At 34.5% G+C, this 22,262-nt stretch overlaps 3 protein-coding genes across 4 annotated transcripts; 1 reads left to right on the top strand and 2 right to left on the bottom strand.

Annotated features, from left to right (window-relative positions):
* The first annotated feature begins 703 nt into the window (after positions 1-703).
* On the top strand, positions 704-12,573 carry LOC114394462 (probable cyclic nucleotide-gated ion channel 5). The gene is made up of 8 exons (XM_028356048.1): positions 704-852; positions 2,184-2,271; positions 2,904-3,483; positions 3,983-4,195; positions 4,279-4,577; positions 9,388-9,499; positions 11,008-11,244; positions 11,623-12,573. Exons 2-8 carry the CDS (start codon positions 2,213-2,215, stop codon positions 12,307-12,309), a joined length of 2,187 nt encoding a protein of 728 aa, XP_028211849.1. The 5' UTR covers positions 704-852; positions 2,184-2,212; the 3' UTR covers positions 12,310-12,573.
* A 307-nt stretch (positions 12,574-12,880) lies between these two features.
* On the bottom strand, positions 12,881-16,075 carry LOC114376266 (transmembrane 9 superfamily member 9-like). Its single transcript, XM_028334293.1, has 7 exons — positions 15,956-16,075; positions 15,287-15,451; positions 15,082-15,191; positions 14,878-14,986; positions 14,678-14,790; positions 14,420-14,582; positions 12,881-14,333 (listed from the first exon to the last, which is right to left on the bottom strand). The coding sequence occupies exons 1-7, from the start codon at positions 16,073-16,075 to the stop codon at positions 13,173-13,175; spliced, it is 1,941 nt and encodes a 646-aa protein (XP_028190094.1). The 3' UTR covers positions 12,881-13,172.
* Positions 16,076-17,194: 1,119 nt separating this feature from the next.
* On the bottom strand, positions 17,195-20,496 carry LOC114394449. Of its 2 annotated transcripts, none has more exons than XM_028356028.1 (7): positions 20,231-20,496; positions 19,962-20,003; positions 18,590-18,672; positions 18,404-18,505; positions 18,081-18,295; positions 17,826-17,920; positions 17,195-17,735 (listed from the first exon to the last, which is right to left on the bottom strand). In XM_028356028.1, exons 1-7 carry the CDS (start codon positions 20,370-20,372, stop codon positions 17,482-17,484), a joined length of 933 nt encoding a protein of 310 aa, XP_028211829.1. In that variant the 5' UTR covers positions 20,373-20,496; the 3' UTR covers positions 17,195-17,481. The 2 variants fall into 2 exon arrangements, with proteins under 2 accessions (XP_028211829.1, XP_028211838.1); XM_028356037.1 differs by lacking the exon at positions 20,231-20,496 and adding an exon at positions 18,917-19,830 and having other exon boundaries at positions 19,962-19,979.
* Between the last annotated feature and the right edge of the window lie 1,766 nt (positions 20,497-22,262).

Raw genomic sequence — 22,262 nt, 5'->3', positions numbered from 1 at the left:
ATTATTTTGGTTTATAAAATCAAATATGTGCGCGTCTAATTATTTTCTTTTATAGATCAAATGAGAAGGGCAAATATGTCTTTATTATTCATCTTTTTTTTTTCAGTGTAATTATCTAAATGAAAAAATAAGTATGCTGACGGTATAGTGTTTTATACTGTTATTTTATTATTATAAATTATTATATATGATAAGATTATTGATTTTATATTAATTATTTAATTTTTTTACAATAATAATATATAATCATTAAACTTTATTTAAATTTTAAAAAAATTCTATTTGAATTTTTTAAAATATTTTTGTTTGGCCAAGTTAATCTTTGGGTCACTTTACTATATTAATCTTTGTCGCATACTAACATTGTTGCTGGAAAAAAAACTGACCAAAGCATTTTAGGGATCAAATTTTTATACTTAAAAATAAAAGTGAAAAAAATGAGAGAAAAATATTTTTTTTAGTTAATCAAAAGAGCGTAACATTATTGTGGATAAGAATGAATATTTTTTTTAAAAAAAAAACAAGTATTTCCACAATCAAATTCCTGACAGTATATTTAATTAATAAATTCAATCATTAACAACTGTGTTGAATATTATTGGTTAAGAATGAATATTGTTATTGTCTTATCCCCTGTAATACCGGTTATTACAGCATTTTTTTTTTTTTTTTGTATTTTGCTTTAATTTAATATCTGGCTGTGTTGCTTCCTCTTTCCTTTTCTCCGCTCTTGTGATGACAGCGACTTAATCTGTGAGGGACCGAGATTCCGCCATAAATGCTTTCTTCTCATTCTCGCTCCTCACTCCATCTTCTCGTTCCGTTCAGCATCGCTCATTTCTCTCCGACGAGGTTCGTTCCCTCCTTTTCCACCTTCCTTGCTTAGTCTTGATGGAATGAATAAGCGTTTCACTTTCTAATTATCTATTTGATTTGAATTGCTGCATGTTTATCGAATTTTAATTTCGGTTTTGGTGTGAGAGAGTTGCTGAGGTTTTACTTGCTCTTGTGTTGGACTTGAACTTCAGCGACAGTTAACCCTACCGCGAATCCTGGTTAGGCGGAGAAATTTTAGGAGTCTTAATATTTGTTGATAAGATATGGAAAGAGAATTTTCGTTAACTTTTTCTGGTTTTGTTTTTGGTAATTTTTACTCCAATAGGCGTTGACGACAATCCCTCACCGGCGGCAAAATTTCCGGTCGCCGGTCACCGTCTGCTCTCGGTTCTTAACCGAGGTTTTCTCTTGATTTATGATATTATGTGGTGTTCTTGAAGATGATTTTGCAGAGACAGTGAGATGTTGAAGGCTAGCCTTATTGTTGAATGTTGAACATGATAATTCTGCATATGTTGAACTTCAACGACTGAGGACCTTTATTTTAATTGTTTTATAGCATTTTTTTTTTTTATGTTCTGGACGTCTTTCATTTTTAAGGGATAACAAATTCTACTCCTTTAACATTTAGTTCATGACAATTTCTCCTATGAATTCATCATCTACCTTAATTTTAATTTTGTACCATTACAATTTTATATATATCTGTGTGTGTGAGAGAGATAAGGCTTAGCTGAGTGGTTGATTACCAATAGCTGGTGAGTGAAGAGAGGCAGAAAGTTGTTTTTGAAAATTTCTTGAAATAGCTGTTTCAGAGTTTGTGACATTGATCTGCTTTATGAATCAAGAAATTAGAGCTGGGTGAAGAGAGGCAGAAAGTTGGCAATGATTATTTCTCTATGGATGGAACATCTAGAAAATGGTATTTCCAGGGATTTTTAATGCTAGCTTAAGAGTATGGGTCTTCGATTTAACTATGTTGAGATACTTTATGAGAACTAGAGTAAACAGCAGTTTGGTTTAGAGGATGAAAAGTTTCACAAATATTATGCTGGAAGGAAGATGATACAACAAGCAAGTGGGCAACTTTAGTTTCATTTGGCTGGTGCAATCAATCTTCATTATAAAGTGTAGATATACATTTGATTTAACACCCGAAGAAAGTAAACATGAGCATAAGTTTTAAATCTGTGCAATGGTATTTCTTGGAATATATATACTTTCCAGATTTGAATCAGAAACCTCTACCCCGAGGCTTGTGATGAACAATTGGAATCTGAGCTTGAAGTTGGCAGTATTATTATTGTTATTGTTCATTGTTTTGAATTTTGTTTGTTTCTATGCAGGTTGTTCATATGTGATCAACTGTTGAAAGATGTTTGACTGTGGTCCCAAGTCAGAATACATGGGTGGCCAGCGGGAAAATTTTTTGAGGTATCCAATATATTTTCATTGAGAAGTTATGGTAGAGATATGAAGGAGAAGATAGTGATGCTAATAATATTTATTTGCATGTTCTTAGCTCGTGTAAGTTATTGCAGTTTCTAAATTCCAACTTTAGAATAAATTTAGGTTATTGCAATTTGCAAAGATAAATTATGTTGATATGAAATAAACTTTTTGCATCAGTATATTGAATTGCTTTTTTGGCCATAAAGCATGCAAGGATATATAACCACTTAACCATCTGCTATGTCACTCATTCAGTTAGTTGAGTTGTACGCTTTAACGGTATAAGAAGTAGAAAATTTGCCATTTTGAAATTTTGCTAGATGGATGTCCGGTTGAACCTTAGAGAAACTATTCTGACCTGTAACTTTAAAATGATTTACATGAATCTTGTTGACATAGCTTTCTTAAATTGAATTGATGTTTATTGTATTCAGCTCATAGTGACCTTAAGTCTCATGATATTTGATAAAGCATTCTCTTATTTCTTGATTTCCTCTTTGCCTTTCTCTAATCTAGAATTGATCTTGGCATAATTCCTGTTTATGAATATGCAAATACTTAGCTGCAATTTCAGACAAAAGTGATTTGTTTCTGTGCATGCTGTTAATTTCTAGGTTGGAGGCCTTGGATTCTACACTATCTTCATCTTCTGATGCCGGAGTTATAAAATCTGGATTTAATATTGATAAATTAAGCCATGGTCATGGAAGCAGCACAACTTCTAGGTCTTTCAAAAGGGGAATGAGAAGGGGATCTGAAGGATTGAAATCAATTGGGCGATCGCTTGGGTTGGGAGTATCTAGGGCAGTGTTCCCGGAAGATCTTAAAGTGTCAGAAAAGAAGATATTTGATCCTCAAGACAAGTTTCTGCTCTTATGGAACAAACTTTTTGTTATCTCATGCATTTTGGCCGTGTCTATAGATCCACTATTTTTTTATCTACCAGTCATTAATGATTCATTTCATTGTCTTGGCATAGACCGAAAGTTGGCAACAATAGTTACAACCTTAAGGACAATGGTTGATGTTTTCTATCTTATACACATGGCTCTCCAATTCCGTACTGCTTATATTGCTCCATCTTCTCGTGTCTTTGGGCGTGGTGAGCTTGTGATAGATTCTGCACAGATAGCCAAGCGATACTTGCAGCGGTATTTCATCATTGATTTCCTATCCGTGTTGCCGATACCACAGGTCAGAAAAAACTGTTATTATCTTTAGTCATCTTTTTCTGCTGCTTGATTTATGACCCTCTTGTACTAAACGTGTTTGTAGTTTGCTATCTTTCACTTTGGATTGCTATAAAACAATATCATGGCTGATATCCCCTCCATGTTTATTTTTGTGTTTTGATCTAGGGTTGGTGTCATTAATACAATAAAGTTCCCCAATCCTGTTTTCTTTGGTTTGAAACTAATAAACAAGGGTATTCACTTATAAATTTATTTTAACTGTTTTAACTTTTGATTATTATTTCTATTTTTAATATTCTGCTGAAAAATTTGCAATTGCTTACCGGAGACATTCACTAATATATTCAAAACACTTCTTTGTGACTGCTTAGTGGACATCCATTAAAAGTTACAGCGGAAATTTGCATAACTCTAATGTTTGTCCTTATTGTCTGCAATTTTGAGAAGCATAAGAAAACTCAGTCCTACTTTTGGTTTCTTTTATTTGTTTTTGTATTCAGATTGTGGTTTGGAGATTTCTTCAGAGGTCAAAAGGTTCAGATGTACTAGCAACAAAGCAGGCCTTGTTGTACATTATCTTGCTTCAGTATGTTCCTAGATTTCTCCGAATGGTACCGTTGACTTCAGAGCTTAAGAGAACAGCCGGTGTCTTTGCTGAAACTGCATGGGCAGGGGCTGCATATTATTTGCTGCTATACATGCTTGCCAGTCATGTAAGTTTTTGTTTTATTTTGTTTTTTTTATGATGCTTAATTCTGTCAAATCCCTGCCTTATTCCACCAATGATTATTTGCAGATAGTTGGTGCTTTTTGGTACTTGTTAGCTATTGAACGCAATGACACATGCTGGCAGAAGGCTTGCAGTGACATTGGGTGCAAAGAAAATTTCCTATATTGTGGGAACCGGCACATGGAAGGTTATAGTGCTTGGAATAAAACAAGTGAAGATATTCAGTCAAGGTGCTCTGCAGATGGTGATCCTGCACATTTTGATTATGGAATTTTCGGGCAAGTCTTGTCTTCTGGCATCATTTCATCTAAGAAGTTCATCTCCAAATACTGTTACTGTTTATGGTGGGGGCTCCAGAATTTGAGGTAATTAAGTTTGTTTCCTTTGGACATTTGTGCCGCACATTCCATAACAGGCTAACGGCCATTAGAAAGACTGAAACAAGTATGTTCTATGTGAAGTCTGACTTAAATACTGACTTGCAAGATAATAATCTGAATATTATTGTAATTCTATCTTTCAAAGATTGAATACAAGACTTATTTATAAGCTGTCAGCGACCTAATTAAGGAAAGAAATACAATGGAACAAAATCTGTACAAATCAAAAAAATAAAATTTGTACTAATTACAGAATAAAATCTGTGTTAATTATGGAATGTATCATAACACTCGCCCTCAAGCTGGTGAATGTATATCTATCATTCCCAACTTGCAAGTAAGGTCTTGAAGCTGCTCCATGGGAAGTCCCATGGTGAACATATCTGCCAACTGAAGCTTTGAAGGGATGTATTTGGTGGCTATAAGACCACTGTCCAATTTCTCCTTAATGAAATGTCAATCTATCTCTATGTGCTTTGTTCAATCATTTAGAATTGGATTGTGTGCAATGTTGATGGCGGACTTATTATCACAAACTAGTCCCATAGGAGCTTCAATTTTATTTTGAGGTCATCAAGTATGATCTTCATCCATAACAACTCACAAACCCCTTGAGCCATAACTCTGAATTCTACTTTTGCACTTGATCTTGCAACCACATTTTGCTTCTTACTCCTCCATGTTACTAAATTTCCACCCAAGAACATGCAGTATCCTATGGTAGATCTCCTATCAACAATTGATCCTGCATAGTCAACATCAGTATATACTTTCATGGATCAATTTTTCTTTTTTTTAAACAACAATCCCTTTATTGGAGAAGACTTCAAGTATTGAATGATCCTTTTTACTGCCTAGAAATGTCTTTCTCTTGGGTCATGCATGAACTGACTAATCACACTAACTACATAGGCTATATCAGGCCTGGTGTGGGATAAGTAGATAAGTTTTCCAACAAGTCTCTAGTATTGTGTCTTCTCTACCTTTGGGATTTCTTCATCATTTTCAATCCTGTGATTTTGCTCTATGGGCGCTCTAGTGGTTTTACAGTCCAACTTGCTAGCTTCTTTGAGGAGATCAAGTATATGTTTTCTCTGAGAAATGAAGGTACCCTGCCTAGAGTATGCAACCTCTATCCCGAGGAAGTACTTTAGCTTCCCGAGATCCTTTATCTCAAATTGGGCTGCTAACCTCTCCCTCAAGGTCTGTTTTTCAAGCACATCATTGCTTGCAATAATTATATCATCGTCATAGACCAAGAGCAAAGTAAGTTTACCATCTTGGGAGTGTTTTATAAAGAGAGTATGGTCACCTTGGCTTTGCTTGTACCCTAAAGATATCATAGCTTGAGTGAACCTACCAAACCAAGCCTGAGGAGACTGCTTGAGACCATATAGGGCCTTCTTTAGTCTGCAAACTTTATTTCTTCCATTAGTGGCACCATATCCAGGTGGAATCTCCATGTACACTTCTTTTTCCAAGCTTCCATGTAAGAAGACATTTTGAACATCGAATTGATGCATCTCCCAACCAAAGTGTGTTGTTAAGGAGATGATGATCCTGACTGTATTCATTTTTGCCACTAGAGAAAATGTCTCCTCATAATCAATCCCATAGGTTTGGGTGCATCCCTTTGCAACCAACCTCGCCTTATACCGGTCCAATGTGCCATCAGCCTGATATTTAACTGTATATATCCACCTAAAACCCATTGCCTTTTTGTCTTTCGGTTTCTTTACGATCTCCCAAGTCTCATTCCTTTCCAATGCACCCATTTCTTCATTCATGGCTTGAACCTAGTTCTCATCTTTTAAGGCTTCTTGTACTGATTTAGGGATTCTGATAGAATCAATAGCTAAAATAAAACTCTGGTGTTGTAGAGAAAGGTTTTTAGTAGACACAAATTGGGATATAGGATATTTGGCACAAGAACTTTTTCCTTTTCTTAAGACAATTGGCAAATCATCTAGGTTAGATTCACAAGAGGCATCTAAGGTGTCCTCAAGAGTATGAGTTCTTACCTCCAGTTCGGATGATTGAAGTTGCTGTTGGACCAAGTTGGGTTTTTTTCTTCGTTGGTACTGGTTCCCAAAGCGTTTGTCCTCCTTATGTTGAACTGGTGATGATGCTGGTTCAAGGTCTTTGTCATCCTCTTAGTGGAATCCTATAACAAGGGAAAACATGACAACTCAGGGATCTCAGCTTCTAGACTATTCTCCCCTTGAAGCGAAGGACTAGTGAAGAAAGACTTAGTTTCATGAAAAGTGACATCTTTGGAAACATAAACACAACGACTTTGAGGGTGATAACATTTGTACCCCTTTTTGTTTGAGGCATAACCTATGAAGACACATTTGATAGCGCGAGGATCTTACTTTTCCCAATGGGAACCGTGAACATGAACAAAGACAGAACATCCAAAGACACGAACTTTGAAGACTAGTTATAATGGGAACAAACGGATAGAATGTGGTCATGAGTTGAGTAGGACTAACACCATTTAAAATACGAGATGGTAACCTATTTATCAAGTAGCGGTTAAATAGCTTCCCCCCAATAAGACTTAGGAACAGGCATTTGGAAGAGTAAAACTCTGGTAACCTCAAGGAGATGTCGATTTTTTCTTTCTGTAATCCCATTTTGTTGAGGGGTGTCCACACAAGTTAACTCATGAACAACACCATTATCTTTGAGGAAATTAGAAAGGTTTTGATTCACATACTCTATCCCATTATCAGAACACAATCTTTTAATTTGGCTCCCAAATTGTGTTTGAATTAACGGTAAAAGTTTACAAATAATTGGAAAACTTCAGATTTGTCTTTCATGAGAAATATCTAGGTAACCTGAGTACAGTCATCAATAAAAGAAACAAACCACTTTGCACTAGAAATATTACTGATAGGTGCAAGTCCCCACACATCCGAATGAACAAGATCAATAGGTTTAGAACTGTTATTAGTACTGGGAAGAAAAGTTCGATGGTGTTTAGCAAACTCACAAACATCACAATGAAAAGACTCAACTGACCTTTTTGTAAACAAAAATGGAAATAAGGACACTAAACGGAGGATGACTTAGATGCCTGTGTTGAAGCCATATTTGGGAGGATGATCAAGGTTATGAACCTATCTGATGATTGGAAGTGAGAGCCTTCTGTCTGGTACACTCTTTATTGTCCTCACGCTGCAAGTAGTATAACCCGCCTTGTTCTTTAGCAATTCCAATCGTCCTCCCCATGGTAAGATCATGGAAAACACAATGGGAGTGGGAAAATGTCACAACATAGTTTAAGTCCTTGGTGATTTTATGAATAGACAAGAGGTTATTAGATAGTTTGTGAATATGGAGCACATTGTTCAAATGAAGGGAAGATTGAAGTTGAATGTTACCACAACCAGTAACGGGGGTATGAGAACCATTAGCGACAGTGATGTGTTGGTTACAGTTAAAAGGTGTAGGATGAAAAATAAAAAGAGTGAGGTGTCATATGATTAATAGCACTAGAGTCTATAATCCAGATATTTTCAGTACCAGAAGCATTAAAGGATAGGAAGCTAGAACTCTTACCAATCATGGTTAGGGAACAAGAGCTAGATGTCTTGCTGAGAGAGTCCATAAAGGCCCCTAGACATTCCAATGACGACGGTGGAAGGTGACTGACGGTGTCAGATGGTGGCCAGTGGTATATGCAGTGACTGGCACTGAAACAGTATCAACTGCAGCAATGAAGGCTGCCTGTAAAAATGCAGAAGCAGAGCCCCCTGGATCGGAGGCCCTGATACCAACTTGAAAGATAATAATCTGAATATTATTGTAATTCTATCTTTCAAAGAGTGAATATAAGACTTATGTATAAGCTGTTAGCAACCTAATTAAGGATAGAAATACAATGGAACACAATCTGTACAAATCAAAAATACAATGGAACAAAATCTGTACAAATAAAAAAAATCAAATTTGTACTAATTATGGAATGTATCACAACATACTGATATACCAAGCATTTCTCCAGAAGTATGTATTTCCCATTGCGGTGATTATATTATTTCTACATAGTTATCAAACAATGTATTAGTGATTTTAGTTCAAACAAATTAGATGGAAAAACTGTTGGTTATTGTTGCATCAGTAATGGAGTGGGTATTAGGTAAATTAAACTCTATTTGGGTTGCACTTGAACCTCTTGAACATTCCTTTTGTTAACACTGTTTAGATGAAGAATGAATTAGGGAAGAAAGAAATAGGAGGGATAGAGATAATAGGAAAAAAAAAGTAAAAAATTGTTGTTTGAATGGGGATAAAACAGGAAGAAAAGAAGTGTAAAAATTTCTTTCTGCTTATTTGGATGAGTAGAAGAGGGACTAAAAGGAAAGAAATTGTGAAAAAAATATGCAAAAAGAGTGGGAGGTTTGGACGTCCCTCAAAGAAACTGCCGCATCTCCTTTTATCTTATATTTTCCGCTATTACAGAAACTGATTGTGACAGATTCAACCTGTAACCTTTCATGTTGGTACTGATATCGGTTCTGTATCAGTTCAGAAAAGTAAAAGGTCTGGTTCTGCAAATAGTCAAATGCATTAACAATCACCTGATTCTAGTTTCTACAAATTCTGAGTATTTTTGGGGACTTTACTTTTAAACAGTAGGGCTTTTGGCTAAAGTATGTGATCTACATTTTCAGATTTAGTCTATAGAAAAAATTATTTGTTTGGCATCTTCTTCCCCTACCCCCTCCCTTTCTCTCCCCTTATTTGATATACCTATACCAACTTTTCATTGACTTCACTGCAGTACACTTGGCCAGGGGCTTCAAACTAGCACCTATCCTGGGGAGGTTATCTTTTCAATAGCACTAGCTATAAGTGGCCTCATCCTTTTTGCCCTTCTGATTGGCAACATGCAGGTATACTTCAAATCATTGAGCTTAACATATCATGAAAGTAAGGTTGCTGGATGTCTTGTCATTCAGTTTGTTCAGAACATGCTGGAGTTTCCATGGGCTTGTAATTGTTCGGGTCAAATAGACTGGATACTTGAATAGTTGAATTACCCAATGTTAATGTTCATGCTTATTAACATTTAACAATATCAATATCCAAGTGATTAAATGGAATTAAATGTTGTAATTGTATGTATGGTGTGAGTGGGATTAAAAGAAATTAAGTAGTGTCATAATGGAGTATCTAGCCCCTCAATATTCATTTAGTTACTTTCTATTTTGATATATGTTCCATATGCAAAATATTGACTTGCCACTTACCACTTGTCTTTTTTCTCTGGCTAAAGCATGTTGAAGATGAATGCTATTATTGGTAAATTTTGTCTTAACCTGTGAACTCACTATTTTGGTGCCAACAGACGGACACAGACATGAGTTTGACACGACACATTGATGAAATGTATCCTGTTTTAAACTGTTAAGCAATTTTTTATAATACTAATAATAGAAAAAGGCAAGGCACTTTTGTCACATAACAATTTTATTTCCCTCAACTTTTCATTTCATGTTGCCTCTTATGGCACCCATCAAGATATTGTAAACTTTGAAGCACACATGCATGCGCGGGCACACTATATATATATATATGATGTTATGAATAACGAGTATCAAACGAAAGCCTGAGAACTAGGGTCAATTGGTTTAAACTTATTTGTTGAAAAAAATACTTATTTTAATCAAATAAGTAACTTTCTATTTTTTTTAGTGTGCTTGTCTAATTTGTTTCTGCATAAAAAAAAAATCAATTTATGGTTATTTTGAGAATTAAATTTTATCTGCTTATTAAATAAGCACTTTTTAAAAAAGAATTTGTTTTAAAATTTCTTATTTAAGTTTAAACAAACTGACCCCTAAACTTGACTTTCAATGTAAAATTAAATTGTCAAGATTAACTCTTCTAATGCTCTCACACTTTCACCTAACTCCCTCCTTATATGTCAGGGTCAATGTATGGTTATGCATTACGGGCCTGTGTGGATAAACTTCTTCAAAAGTACTTATAGGAGAAGAAAATAAAAAGAAAAAAATAAAATGAACTTCTTCATAAGCTAAAATTATTTTTCTTCATAAGCTATTTTGTAAAAGCTCTCATAGTTTTTCTAAAAGACTATTTTTAACTTATGCATAAGCTATTTTAACTTATAGAGAAGCTTATTTTATTTTTTTCTTATTTTATTCTCCTAAAAGTGCTTCTGGATAAGCTTATTCAAGCACACCAAATTAAATCAATTGTACATTCACATGGACACACTGATACACTTCATATTTTTAAGTTCAAAATATTGTTTCTTGTTATCGCAGAATGGCCTTGCAAATAAATAGCTGTGAAGTTTATTTCCTAAAGTATGAAAGAGAAGATTATTTGTATTTGATAGTTGATACTGAGATCTCTGTGTTTCCCATGATTACAGACATATCTTCAATCTCTCACCATTAGGCTTGAGGAAATGAGAGTCAAAAGGCGTGATTCAGAACAGTGGATGCACCATCGCTTACTCCCACAAGATCTTAGAGAGCGTGTGAGACGGTATGACCAATATAAGTGGCTGGCAACGCGGGGTGTAGATGAAGAAAATTTAGTTCAGAGTCTACCAAAGGATCTTCGGAGAGATATTAAGCGTCATCTCTGTTTGGCCTTAGTGAGGAGGGTATGCTTTCAAACACTTGAAAATAAACAAAATACCAAGAAGGCCCTCTATCTGAAATGTGCGACTAAATAAGACCACTCTTTTCTCTGACAAACTAAGGACCAACTTATTATACTTAAAAGAATAAACTTGTGGTAATCAGTTCAATATTTATGGTTACTGGTTATAGTATTTACAGCAAAACAACCACCCAAGGTTATGTGTAATTGGTCCTTTCGCTGACTCTCTAGATTTGCTTTCCAAATTCTTTTAGAATTACATCATGCAGAAGCCTCTCTCTGAAATTTTTTGGAATTGATGTCTCTTAGATTAACTTATCAAACTATGTTTGAGCATCTGAGTTTGTTAATTCTTTGATTGCTTTTCATGGATTTGTAGGTTCCACTATTTGAGAGTATGGATGAGAGATTGCTTGATGCCATATGTGAGAGACTGAAACCGTGTTTATTTACAGAGAATACTTACATTGTTCGGGAAGGAGATCCAGTTGATGAGATGTTGTTCATCATACGTGGTCGCCTTGAGAGTGTTACCACAGATGGTGGGAGGAGTGGATTTTTCAACCGCGGTTTTCTAAAAGAGGCTGACTTCTGTGGGGAGGAGCTTTTAACCTGGGCCCTGGATCCTAAATCTGGTTCTAATCTTCCATCTTCTACTAGAACAGTTAAGGCATTAATGGAGGTTGAGGCTTTTGCCTTAACTGCTGATGAGTTAAAATTTGTTGCTAGTCAGTTTAGGCGCCTTCACAGTAGACAGGTTCAACACACTTTCCGTTTTTACTCCCAACAATGGAGGACCTGGGCTGCATGCTTTATTCAAGCAGCATGGCGTCGGTATTCAAAAAAGAAAATTATGAAGCTTCGTCAAAAGGAAGATGAGTCAGACGGAACTCATGAAAATGTTGGTGGCAGTTCCTACAGCTTTGGTGCTGCCTTGTTAGCCTCAAAGTTTGCTGCGCACACTCTACGTGGTGTACATCGCAATCGACTTGCCAAGACTGCCAGGGAGTTAGTGAAACTACAGAAACCCCCTGAGCCTGACTTCTCTGCGGATGATGCTGACTAAAATTTCCATGTGTTCTCTTAAAATGCTTGTTTTGGTTGACTATGATGATTGAATTTGTGAAGAAAGGTCGAAAGCAATGTATTATACAATTATCCTGGTTACAGTTGTAAGGGTTTCAAGACTTGTAATGACTCTTCATCTGTGTCCTTGTAAATTATAGTATTATACATTAAGCCAACTTGGCTGTGGGCCACCGAGCATGTAAACTTATGTACTATTCTCAAGTTTATTATTGAAGTTATATAATTACTGGTTGACAGAATATACGTGTGGTTTTCCACTGGAATCATTTTCAGTATAATTCAAGATGACAAATAAGTGGGAAAAGTGGAGGTTATTCCTCCTTAAATTCAAACGTGGTTTTCACATCCGTACAGTTGACTACCTACGTCTAAGATGAACAGGAGCACAAGCCAATTCAAGTTTTGGACTGGTTCATTTCGTAATACGAAGCATAGCATATACAAGGGAAACCATGCAGTTGTCTACCAGAAACATTCAATTAAAAGTACTGGCATAGATTGCAATATTTATAGCAAATTTCTAATTGACAAAAAGAAGTGATTTTATATTTTAATACAGGATCTAAACCAAGGTTTACATTTAGTATTTACTAGCAAGACAAACTTTTTCCAAGATAGGCATTGAGGACAGATAAATTGCTCAATAGTCCTTGTGAATGTGCCATACAAAACAATGAGAACATTCATGGATACCAATGAAGAATACAAAATTGGATACTATGAAAATACATTTGATGACTTGGAACAAAAATCAGAACTACCAAATATCCTAGGTAGAGGAGACTAAATTTCTGTGCTTGAACTTAGAACTGAAACCATGAGACTAAAATTTGGCAAGGTTCAGTCGATTTTGACCGACGAATAGATCAGCCTTGTGAACCAGAAGCATGCATAGAAACCAATTGTACCGGTCAACACAAAGAAAGTATACGAAAGCAGCAGCATGTACCCGAAGTACAAGATTCCAGATATTGGTTTTGAGATTTCAAGTTTTGTGAAGAAGTAAAAAACAGCATATAGGAAAAGGTAGAGTGCAGAGGAACCTGAAGTCAGATACGACCTCCACCACCAATTGTAGTTCTCACTACACAGCTGAAAGTAGCAGAGCACAATTGTGATCTCAGCACAGGTGATAATGAGGATGACGAACACGATGAAGAGGAAACCAAATATATAATAAAACTGATGTAACCAGATTGATGTGAGGATGAAGAAAAGCTCAATGAAGACTGCACCAAATGGGAGTATGCCTCCTATTAGAATAGAGCATACATGATTCATGTACCAAGCCTGCTTTGGAATCTGCCTAGCTATCTTGTTTGTCTTCACAGGATCCTCAATTGCTGGCTTCTTATTAAACCCAACAAAACCACCAACAAACACAAGTGGAAATGAGATGCCAAACCATAACAAAAGAAGCGCAAACATTGTTTGAAATGGCACAGCCCCAGAAGACCTCTGCCCCCAAATTAGAGCATTTAGCACAAAGAATACAGCAAAGGCAGTGGCAGGAAATATAAAGGCAGTGCCAAATGAGATTTTCTTCCATTCTGTTCCCTTGAACATCTTATAGAGACGTGCCGAAGCATATCCAGCAAACAGTCCCATAAATACCCAGAGCAAGAGCATGGCTGTCATCAACCCTCCTCTATTTGAGGGAGACAAAAATCCAAGGGCAGCAAACATCATGGTGACAAGAATCATTCCGAAAAACTGAACACCTGTTCCAACATATACACAGAGTAAATCTGAGTTTGATGGAGGCCTGAATACATCCCCATGGACAAGTTTCCATCCTGTCTCTTCTTGTGCTTCTTCTTGTGTCTCTAGTTGATTGTACTTAGAGATATCACGGTAAAGTGTCCGCAACATTATCATAGCCACCATGCCTGAAAGGAAGAGTACAATCATCAAAGAATTGACAATTGAAAACCAGTGAATCTGGTCATTGGCCATAAGAAGATAGGTATCCCAGCGATATGCCCACTTCACATCACTTGCCTACAAGGTAAAAAAGAAATCAACATCTAAATCCGATTCTTAGTGTCACTTTGGTAATTCAGTTGCTACAAATTGTAGTAACTAACCTCAAACTCAACATCATAGGAAAAAATGATTTCCTTCTTGTGTTCAACCTCTTGAGGAGATTCAGAGCTAGTGACTAGCTTTTTTGCATGGGGATCACAGGTAGTTAAGCGGGTATTCTCATTCCATTTACCTTCATATTCATGCTTTACACTGAATTCATAAGAATCATTTCAATGTACAGTTATTATTAGCCATGAGATTAATAGATAAGTACAAAACTATATTAAAAACTAGGTGGAAAAGAATTATAATACAACCTGAATGGTGTAACCTCAAATCCTACAATCCTTGACAAATCTAACTCTGGATCAGTATGATACTTAACCACAAATGCTAAGTGGTTGTGAATAAAATACTTGTCCTCTTTGATCTGTCAACAGTTGAGTACAAGAGGTAAAAAAGAAATCAAAATAAAGGTTATAAATTTATGCTCAGCACTCAGCAAGCTTGTACATACTCCAGAATATTGTCCCTTAAGACCTACAAGGAAGCCATGCAGATACACCACGGAAGATTCCTGATCAAGCCTTCGTATAGGAACAACCAAAGGAAGATTGTCTAAAATCCTGCAACAATGCAAGGATAAAATATCCTTTTGTCACAAAGACATATTCCCACAAAGTTGCATGAGATATAAACTTCAGGGTCATTAGTGCCTCACATGTTCACCCGATACTCATCATCTATCATTTCCTTGAACTCTTTGGCTGCTTTTTCATCAAGAATCAGACGACAAGCAACATTGCACAGCTGTGGTTCTCTCATTTTAAACTGGAAAAATTTAAAAGTTTCAATATTTTAGTAGTGAAACATACTAAACATAAGGTGGAAAGTTGGAACCTGTCCGAAAGATTTAATAAACCAACCACATAGGGAGAGTTTTCAATGCGATCTCCCCGGAGAACTTCCCCCAGGTTTTCTGCACTGTCGAAAATGTGTTTTGGCCGGCAATAAGGCAGTGAATAGTATGAGTAAGGCAGCTGTGTTTTTGTGGAAGTCAGTTTGTTCACTTTCACCTTCAACGGATCTCCCTGCACCAATGAACACAATATAATAAACAAATGTTACGAATTAGGAAAAGTCACGGCCTGTTTCTCTGGTTGATCACCAATGCATTGATTGAATTAGGAGAATAAGCTGTCAACTATGTTACTGTCTAGGAAATGCAAATTTTTGGTGCAATCACATAATGGCAAACATATATAGTTATGCAAAGTTTCACACACGCCTTATTCCTATAACTCCCACAATAGTTGGCATTGGCATTGCATGATGGAATCAGGATTGGTGTGATTCTGATTACTCATCAAAATCACACAGAATTCAAATTACTCATCCCCTCATCAAATGAAAATGAATCAAGAGGATCAAGCAAGGATCAAAAACCAACAAGGTAAAAAAGAAGGGATACAGAAAGCATAAAACCAACATGACCCATCACTGATCTAACATGAAATTCAATAAGAAATGAATGAACATGCTTAAAATACTAAAAAAGAAAATAGATTTTGAAGGAAAACAAGAAATGTAATGACCTTCCAGAAATCCTCAGGTGCAACACCAGGGAGGTAAAAACAGGTACTTTGGTGGGCAATGAGTAGAATGTAAATGCACACACAAATGCATAGGTCACGAGCCAGAGGCTCTCTCGCCATTGTTTTCAAACAAACACGCTCCACCCGCTCTCTTTCTCTTCCCCTGTTCTGTTCTGTTGTAATTTTTTTGTGTCAATTTTTATTGCTTTGTTCGTCGAAATGCAAAGGTTGTTTTTTTTAAAAAGTAGTTGAGACACAAAAATCTTGAGGATTTGTGAGACATTTCTAAACCATGCATGACTATGAATGAGATCAATATCATGACGTGCGGCACTGAATGGATCACGTAGTTTAAACGGTGATTGACGAATCATCCACCCACTCGTGTTCATTACATTAATTGAAGTTAATGATTGGCTGGTGGTTTAGAATAATGTTTGGAACAATTCGTTCAAGTTAAAATGTGGCTCCACTCAAACTCGATTCTCATACTTTGAATTAACTCGAACACTTCTGATCATGGATTGTCTGTTAAGTGATTTTTTTCTATTTTTGTAATTATACCTTGAAATTTATATCTTTTTTTTATAAAAAACTTATATCTAATGTTGAAGATGGCAAAACTCAAAATTTTATTATTTGATTGGATCGAATTTCGACTGCAATTTTAAAATTTGATTCAATTCAAACCAAATAAAACATAATATTTCAAGTATTATTTGAAATTTCTTTATTTTATTTTAAAATTATTAAAATTTAATCCCCAAACAAGTCATTTTAATGTATATTATTTTAAAAGTTAAATTTTTTCTCTCATAACTTACACAATGTTGTAACAATTAATTAATTAAATTTTTAGTCCCTCATCTTTTCTAGATTCTAATTTTTAGTCCCTCATTTTTTATATATAACTTTTATTCCTTTATTAATTTTCTATCAGTATTTTTAGTCCTTCTAAATTTTTTTGCTTATTTTTAATTCCTTGTTTATTTTTATTGCTGAAAATTAGTCATTATTTTACCAGTTTATAATTCCTAGTTTATTTTATATTTGGTGGAATAAATTTAAAAAATTTAGGGAACTAGAAACAATTCATTACCAAATCGTTAGTATTTAATGACATGGATAAAAGAAGAAAAGAAAAAAAAAAACTAGTCATCATGCGTATATGACGAATCTGAAAAGCACGCCCCTTCAAACTTCAAGGACAAAGTTGTGTCAATATAATTCAATCGAAAATTGAAAGAAACAGCAGGAACAAATTAAATTTATAAGCAAATTAAATATGATTCAATACATGATCCTCAATTATGGGGGGCAGTATTCAGCTAACAAATTTTGCTGACAATGATGTGTCCACATTTTTCAGAAAAACATAAAGCATACTTCAAACTCTTCCCTCCCCTCAATACCCCTACAAAGTACAAACCCCAATTTACCTACAAAATACATTCATGATGGACAGCTATAAAAAGGAGAAGAAGAGCACCACAAGGGAAGCACCAGATATGGCAAGAAAAAAGAATTTAGCTATCTTCTTGTACAGGTGATTCTAGCATTCTTACAGTGCGAGGAAGCATAAACTCGGCAAATATAGGAAAATGAGATGATGGATAATACCCATCAATATTATCATTTACCACTTCACAAGAAACCGGAATCAAAGATCTACCTCTGAAAAGGATCCAATCAATGTGAAGATCCTGTGTTTGACGATCCCAGCAGAGGCAGAGAGCTCTAAAAATTAACTTGAGGAATTCAAGGGTTCCTTGTTTGTCACCTAACAGCACCAGACGGATAATACTCAGTAATAGCAGTCATATTATACTTAAAAAACAGAATGGCAGTCTATAAGCACAGAAAAAAGTACCCTTGAACCCATGATAAGTGTGGATTAGGGAAACATTTTTCCTCACACGAGCACTAGGCCATGCATCCCTCATATCCCCAACAACACCATGCTCTCTGCACTCGATTATGTAAATACACGGTGTAAAAGAATGACAAAATAGGTGACCAAGTACTAAAGGAAATATGAACTTGAGTTCATAACAGTAACATGATATAAACTTGAAATTGATAATATGAAACAATTGGAATATATGTATATGTAATAAGAAACTACCTTGATCTTCCAAGAAGAAAGCGTCCAGTAGTTGATTCCTTTTGTGTATTGAAACCTCCACAGTACACAACTGGTAGGCTAGGGGGTAAGGATGCAATGTGCTGCCATGTAAGTAAAGCACTTCGCCTACGGGCACGAGGACTAAACTCATCCATATTTGTGTTTACTATCTGAAATGAGAATCCAGGAGGCTCAACACCTTTCAGTTGAAATGTGTGGACATCATGTCAAGGAACCACGTGATCCAAAGGTTGTGCAACAAACGTAAAACACAGTTTGAAAACAATTGAAGCTATGATTTCTTTTCTAAATCATAAGGATATAGCCCATGTTGCAATGCAAGGAACTTCAGAACCCCATGACATGCTTCCAGGTACAGAGGGAGACTCAGACAACCAAAAGGTTCCACCTTCTAGAAGCTCGACCTTTATTTAAGGGGAAAAATATCAGTAAACCAATCAGTTAAATAAAAAATAATACCAGATAACACTGAAACTATCTCATAATACCTTTTCCTTATCATAGAAGATAGTGCAATGCTGGTCAGTAGTGTCTTGGGGCCCTTTCCGTGATATCCCAAATTGATCATAACCTGAGATTTTTTAATCAAAGTAAAAGAGAATCCATTTAGAAACAGAGAAATATTAAGCACAAAAAGGGGATGACTGGAATTGTCTATATAAAAGACAAGTCCTTCCATTAGAAAGAAAAATGTAACAAAGTGAAGTGAATTAATTATAATGTCTAACAGTAACTTGAGCCAGTGCTGAATAGAAAATAGAACCCTTCCTAATAATAGGATTGAAAATGAAGTCTCCACTTAATAAAGACCATACCCTTTTTCATTGCCTTGAGCAACAAGCACTACCACTGATATTAAAATAAAAGCCCTTTTGTAAACACCACCAGAGTTGCATTTTATCTTGTAAGCTCAACCCATCCAAGCAAGATTTTCACAAGTGAAGGAAAGACAAAATCGTAGGTATCATTCTTGTCAAGAGCATTCTTTTTCCTTACTATAGCTAGTTTCCCAGTGGTCATCAGGTTTCACTAAGTTGGCAAGTATGATTGATAACCACAATGTCATGATAATGGTATTTTCATGTTTCCTAGGACTCCATGCATCACTTGCTTTTCTTGCAGAACAATTTTATGAAGTAGTTTGGAAGCCAGCTTTAACATTAATTCATATTTCATGTTCATTAGCAAAGGAAGCCAGTCAATTTGAGTTAAAAATTTACAACATGTTCAAACTAAAGGGACTAAACAATAAAAGAAAAAAGGATAGTCAATAGAGAAAGATAGAATTATTTCCAGAAACTACTGGTACATAGCATAGCCATGCGTACACTTATCACTGCAAGATTGTTGGCTTAACAGACTAGCATTTCAGATATTTTGATCATTTTGACATTTTATAACAAGTGAAATCCTAATAACACCTCTCTCCCACTTTCTCCTTGTATATAAACATAACAACTTTGAGTGCCTATTTACAGATTTAGATATAGAATCTTAGTTTATCTAACCTTTTGACATTTTTGAATGCACTACGCACTCATTTTAACACCACCAAATAATCTATTAGACAGGCATCACATAAGAACATCTGCATAGCAAGCATTAGTTTACTTAACATTCAAGCAGATTTTAAGCAACATGATGGATAACAGCACCTTATTGAGATATTTCTCTTCATAACCAGCACCATGTCATATAATCCTTCAACAAGGCCAAGGCTATGTATGGCCTATGGCACATACATTATGTCAAATAAGATACAAAATATGCTAGTGACCACATTATGCATGTAATGAATTTGAGGACCATAAATGAATCTTTTCAGAAGCTGAAGAACAACTAATTCAAAAGGTACTTCACCTGGCAAACCCTGCTGGAGAAAATCCAATTGTGCTTTCACTCCTGAATCCAGATGAAAAATAAAATAGAAAAAAGGGGATAAATAAATTGAATCATAATAACCAAAGGACAAAACAAACAAAAACAGATCAATCGATCTGATGGTAAACAAACAAAAACTTCATAACCATCTAGCAAGTTTCATCCAGAGGGATCAAGACCGAAATCGCAGAAAGAAGCAGCAAAGGAAGCATTTTTAGCAACCCCAAATGCAAATTAAGAAGAGAAACCTTGTTGGGTACAGAGGATGATGGGTGAGTAACTGGTAATAACGCTTATGCACATATCCCTTCTCTTCTCCCACGAATTAGGACTGTCTTGTGGCTCATCATCATGGAGATTGAAGGTCATCACAGTCAATGATACACTCATTTTTCTTCCCTCTCTATCTCTCCTTGCCCTTCTCTTTACTTCATAGCTGATCGAAAGAATAACAAATGCTTGAAGAAAGAACAAATGTTGAAAAGGTTGTCATGGTCTTATATATATTATAATCTTTGTCATGGAAGCACCCTTTTTCAACCAAAAACACCATACAGACAAAAAAGGGAGATCTTTTTCTTTTTCTTTTTTTTTTTCCTTATTTTGGTAGGTGTGAAGTTTGTGTGAGGTGAGGTACACCCCAAAATCCAAGGTCCAAGCATGTGTCTCCTTTCTTTCATTTGATTCGCTTTTGATTCATTATTATTTTATTTTGATAAATTAAATTTCAAAAGTTTTATTGATGTTTTATGTTTTTAAAGGTTTTATTTTAACTTTTTTTATGTTTTTGTAAGTTTTGTTTTGATACATTAAATTTTAAAAATTTTATTTTTATCTTTTATGTTTTCAAAAGTTTTATTTTAATTATTTTTTATAATTTTCATTAATTAACAAAAGTTAGTGTTATGTTAATTTTAAAATAATAAAATAATTAATTTAAAATAATGACGACTAAAAATCAAAGTAAGACCCAAAATCATCACCATAACATCATATCTAAAGTTTTTCATCATTGTTGAGATCCAATGTTTTTAATCTATATTGATATTAGGTAATGATGTGATTATGAGTGACGTACTGATATTTTTTAGTGGATAAAGATTGTAGATCTGAATTATTTGATGATGATGAATGTATTATTGTGAAGGTTGAGAATTCAAGTGTAAGATGGCTCTAATGTTTTGTTAGCTGGTTATAAAATTTGTAAAAGATGATAGAGATTAAAAAAGTAAACATTTTAAAGATAATAGGTTTTAGTCACTATTATTTTAAAATTTAATAAAATATTGACTAATGAAATTAGAATAAATGATCAAGATAAAAAAAACCTTCGGAAATATAAAAGATTAAAATTAAACTTTTAAAACTTAATATATCAAAAGAAAACTTTCAAAAACATAAAAAATCAAAATAAAACTTTCAAAGACAAAAAGATCAAAATACAACTTTTAAAACTTAATATACTAAAATAAAACAACACTAAAATATAATAGAAAAAAAAAATAACATTTAGCCCCTTCCTATTCCATGCCTTCTTCCATTTCCAAGTTCTACTTTACCTGCCATCCAAAATAAAGAGACGGGCTTAATTGTTTTGCCTTTCTAAAAAAATTTCCTTATTTTATTTTGTATTAAAAAACGGTAATTTTATTTCCTGATATTACTTATTTCAATTGCTGTCAAATTTAAATTTTTATGTCATTTTTATATTGGAAAACTTTTCATTTTAGTATTTTTCCTAATTTCTGTTAGTTATCACTTTACAGTGAGAATAACACAAATAAAACAAAAAATATATATGAATCAAAATAATAATAAAATAATTAAGAACAATAAAACAAGTACAACCTTATATTTGAAGAACAAAAATGCTTTTTTTTTTACTGAAGGGTAAGTCAGAAAATTATATAAATAAGGTTAAATATGTTTTTATCTTTGTAAAAATTAATTTTTATTTTGTTTCTTAAATTATTTTCTATGATTTTCATTCCTCTAAATTTTGAAATCATTATTTATATTTTGGTTTTTCCTCTCTTATTCGTATAAATTTGTAAATACACATAGAAACACGAGTAGATAGTTGAATTGTATTTTTTTAAAATATTTTCATAGATCTTTTAGAAACCGAAAGGTAGACAAACGAATGGATTATCCCAATGTGAATACACCCTTTTATGCAAAACTTAGTTTGAAAACCAACATTTTCAAAACAACATTTTCAAAGTTTTCATCTTGGTCTTAATCTATGGTCATTGTATTAAAGTACTTTTGTATGTCTAC

The sequence above is a fragment of the Glycine soja genome, chromosome 2 (genome assembly GCF_004193775.1).
Source record: "Glycine soja cultivar W05 chromosome 2, ASM419377v2, whole genome shotgun sequence".
NCBI classification, from domain to species: Eukaryota; Viridiplantae; Streptophyta; class Magnoliopsida; order Fabales; family Fabaceae; genus Glycine; species Glycine soja.
Note: the sequence above shows the minus strand (reverse complement) of the source record. Positions and strands in the feature narration are given on the sequence as shown.

Bases quoted from the DNA above. Each gene is read 5' to 3' on its own strand.
- LOC114394462 (XM_028356048.1), top strand. From the start codon at position 2,213: ATGTTTGACTGTGGTCCCAAGTCAGAATACATGGGTGGCCAGCGGGAA. The intron at 2,272-2,903 runs GTATCCAATATA...GTTAATTTCTAG, and splicing joins CAGCGGGAAAATTTTTTGAG to GTTGGAGGCCTTGGATTCTA. The intron at 4,196-4,278 runs GTAAGTTTTTGT...GATTATTTGCAG, and splicing joins TATACATGCTTGCCAGTCAT to ATAGTTGGTGCTTTTTGGTA.
- LOC114376266 (XM_028334293.1), bottom strand. From the start codon at position 16,075: ATGGCGAGAGAGCCTCTGGCTCGTGACCTATGCATTTGTGTGTGCATT. The intron at 15,452-15,955 runs GTCATTACATTT...TCATTGGTGCAG, and splicing joins CACCTGAGGATTTCTGGAAG to GGAGATCCGTTGAAGGTGAA. The intron at 14,583-14,677 runs GTTGTATTATAA...TTGAAATGATTC, and splicing joins TTTGAGGTTACACCATTCAG to TTATGAATTCAGTGTAAAGC.
- LOC114394449 (XM_028356028.1), bottom strand. From the start codon at position 20,372: ATGAGTGTATCATTGACTGTGATGACCTTCAATCTCCATGATGATGAG. The intron at 18,673-19,961 runs GTGAAGTACCTT...AAAAAATCTCAG, and splicing joins TCTCCAGCAGGGTTTGCCAG to GTTATGATCAATTTGGGATA. The intron at 17,921-18,080 runs GTAGTTTCTTAT...AATCGAGTGCAG, and splicing joins TTTCTTCTTGGAAGATCAAG to AGAGCATGGTGTTGTTGGGG.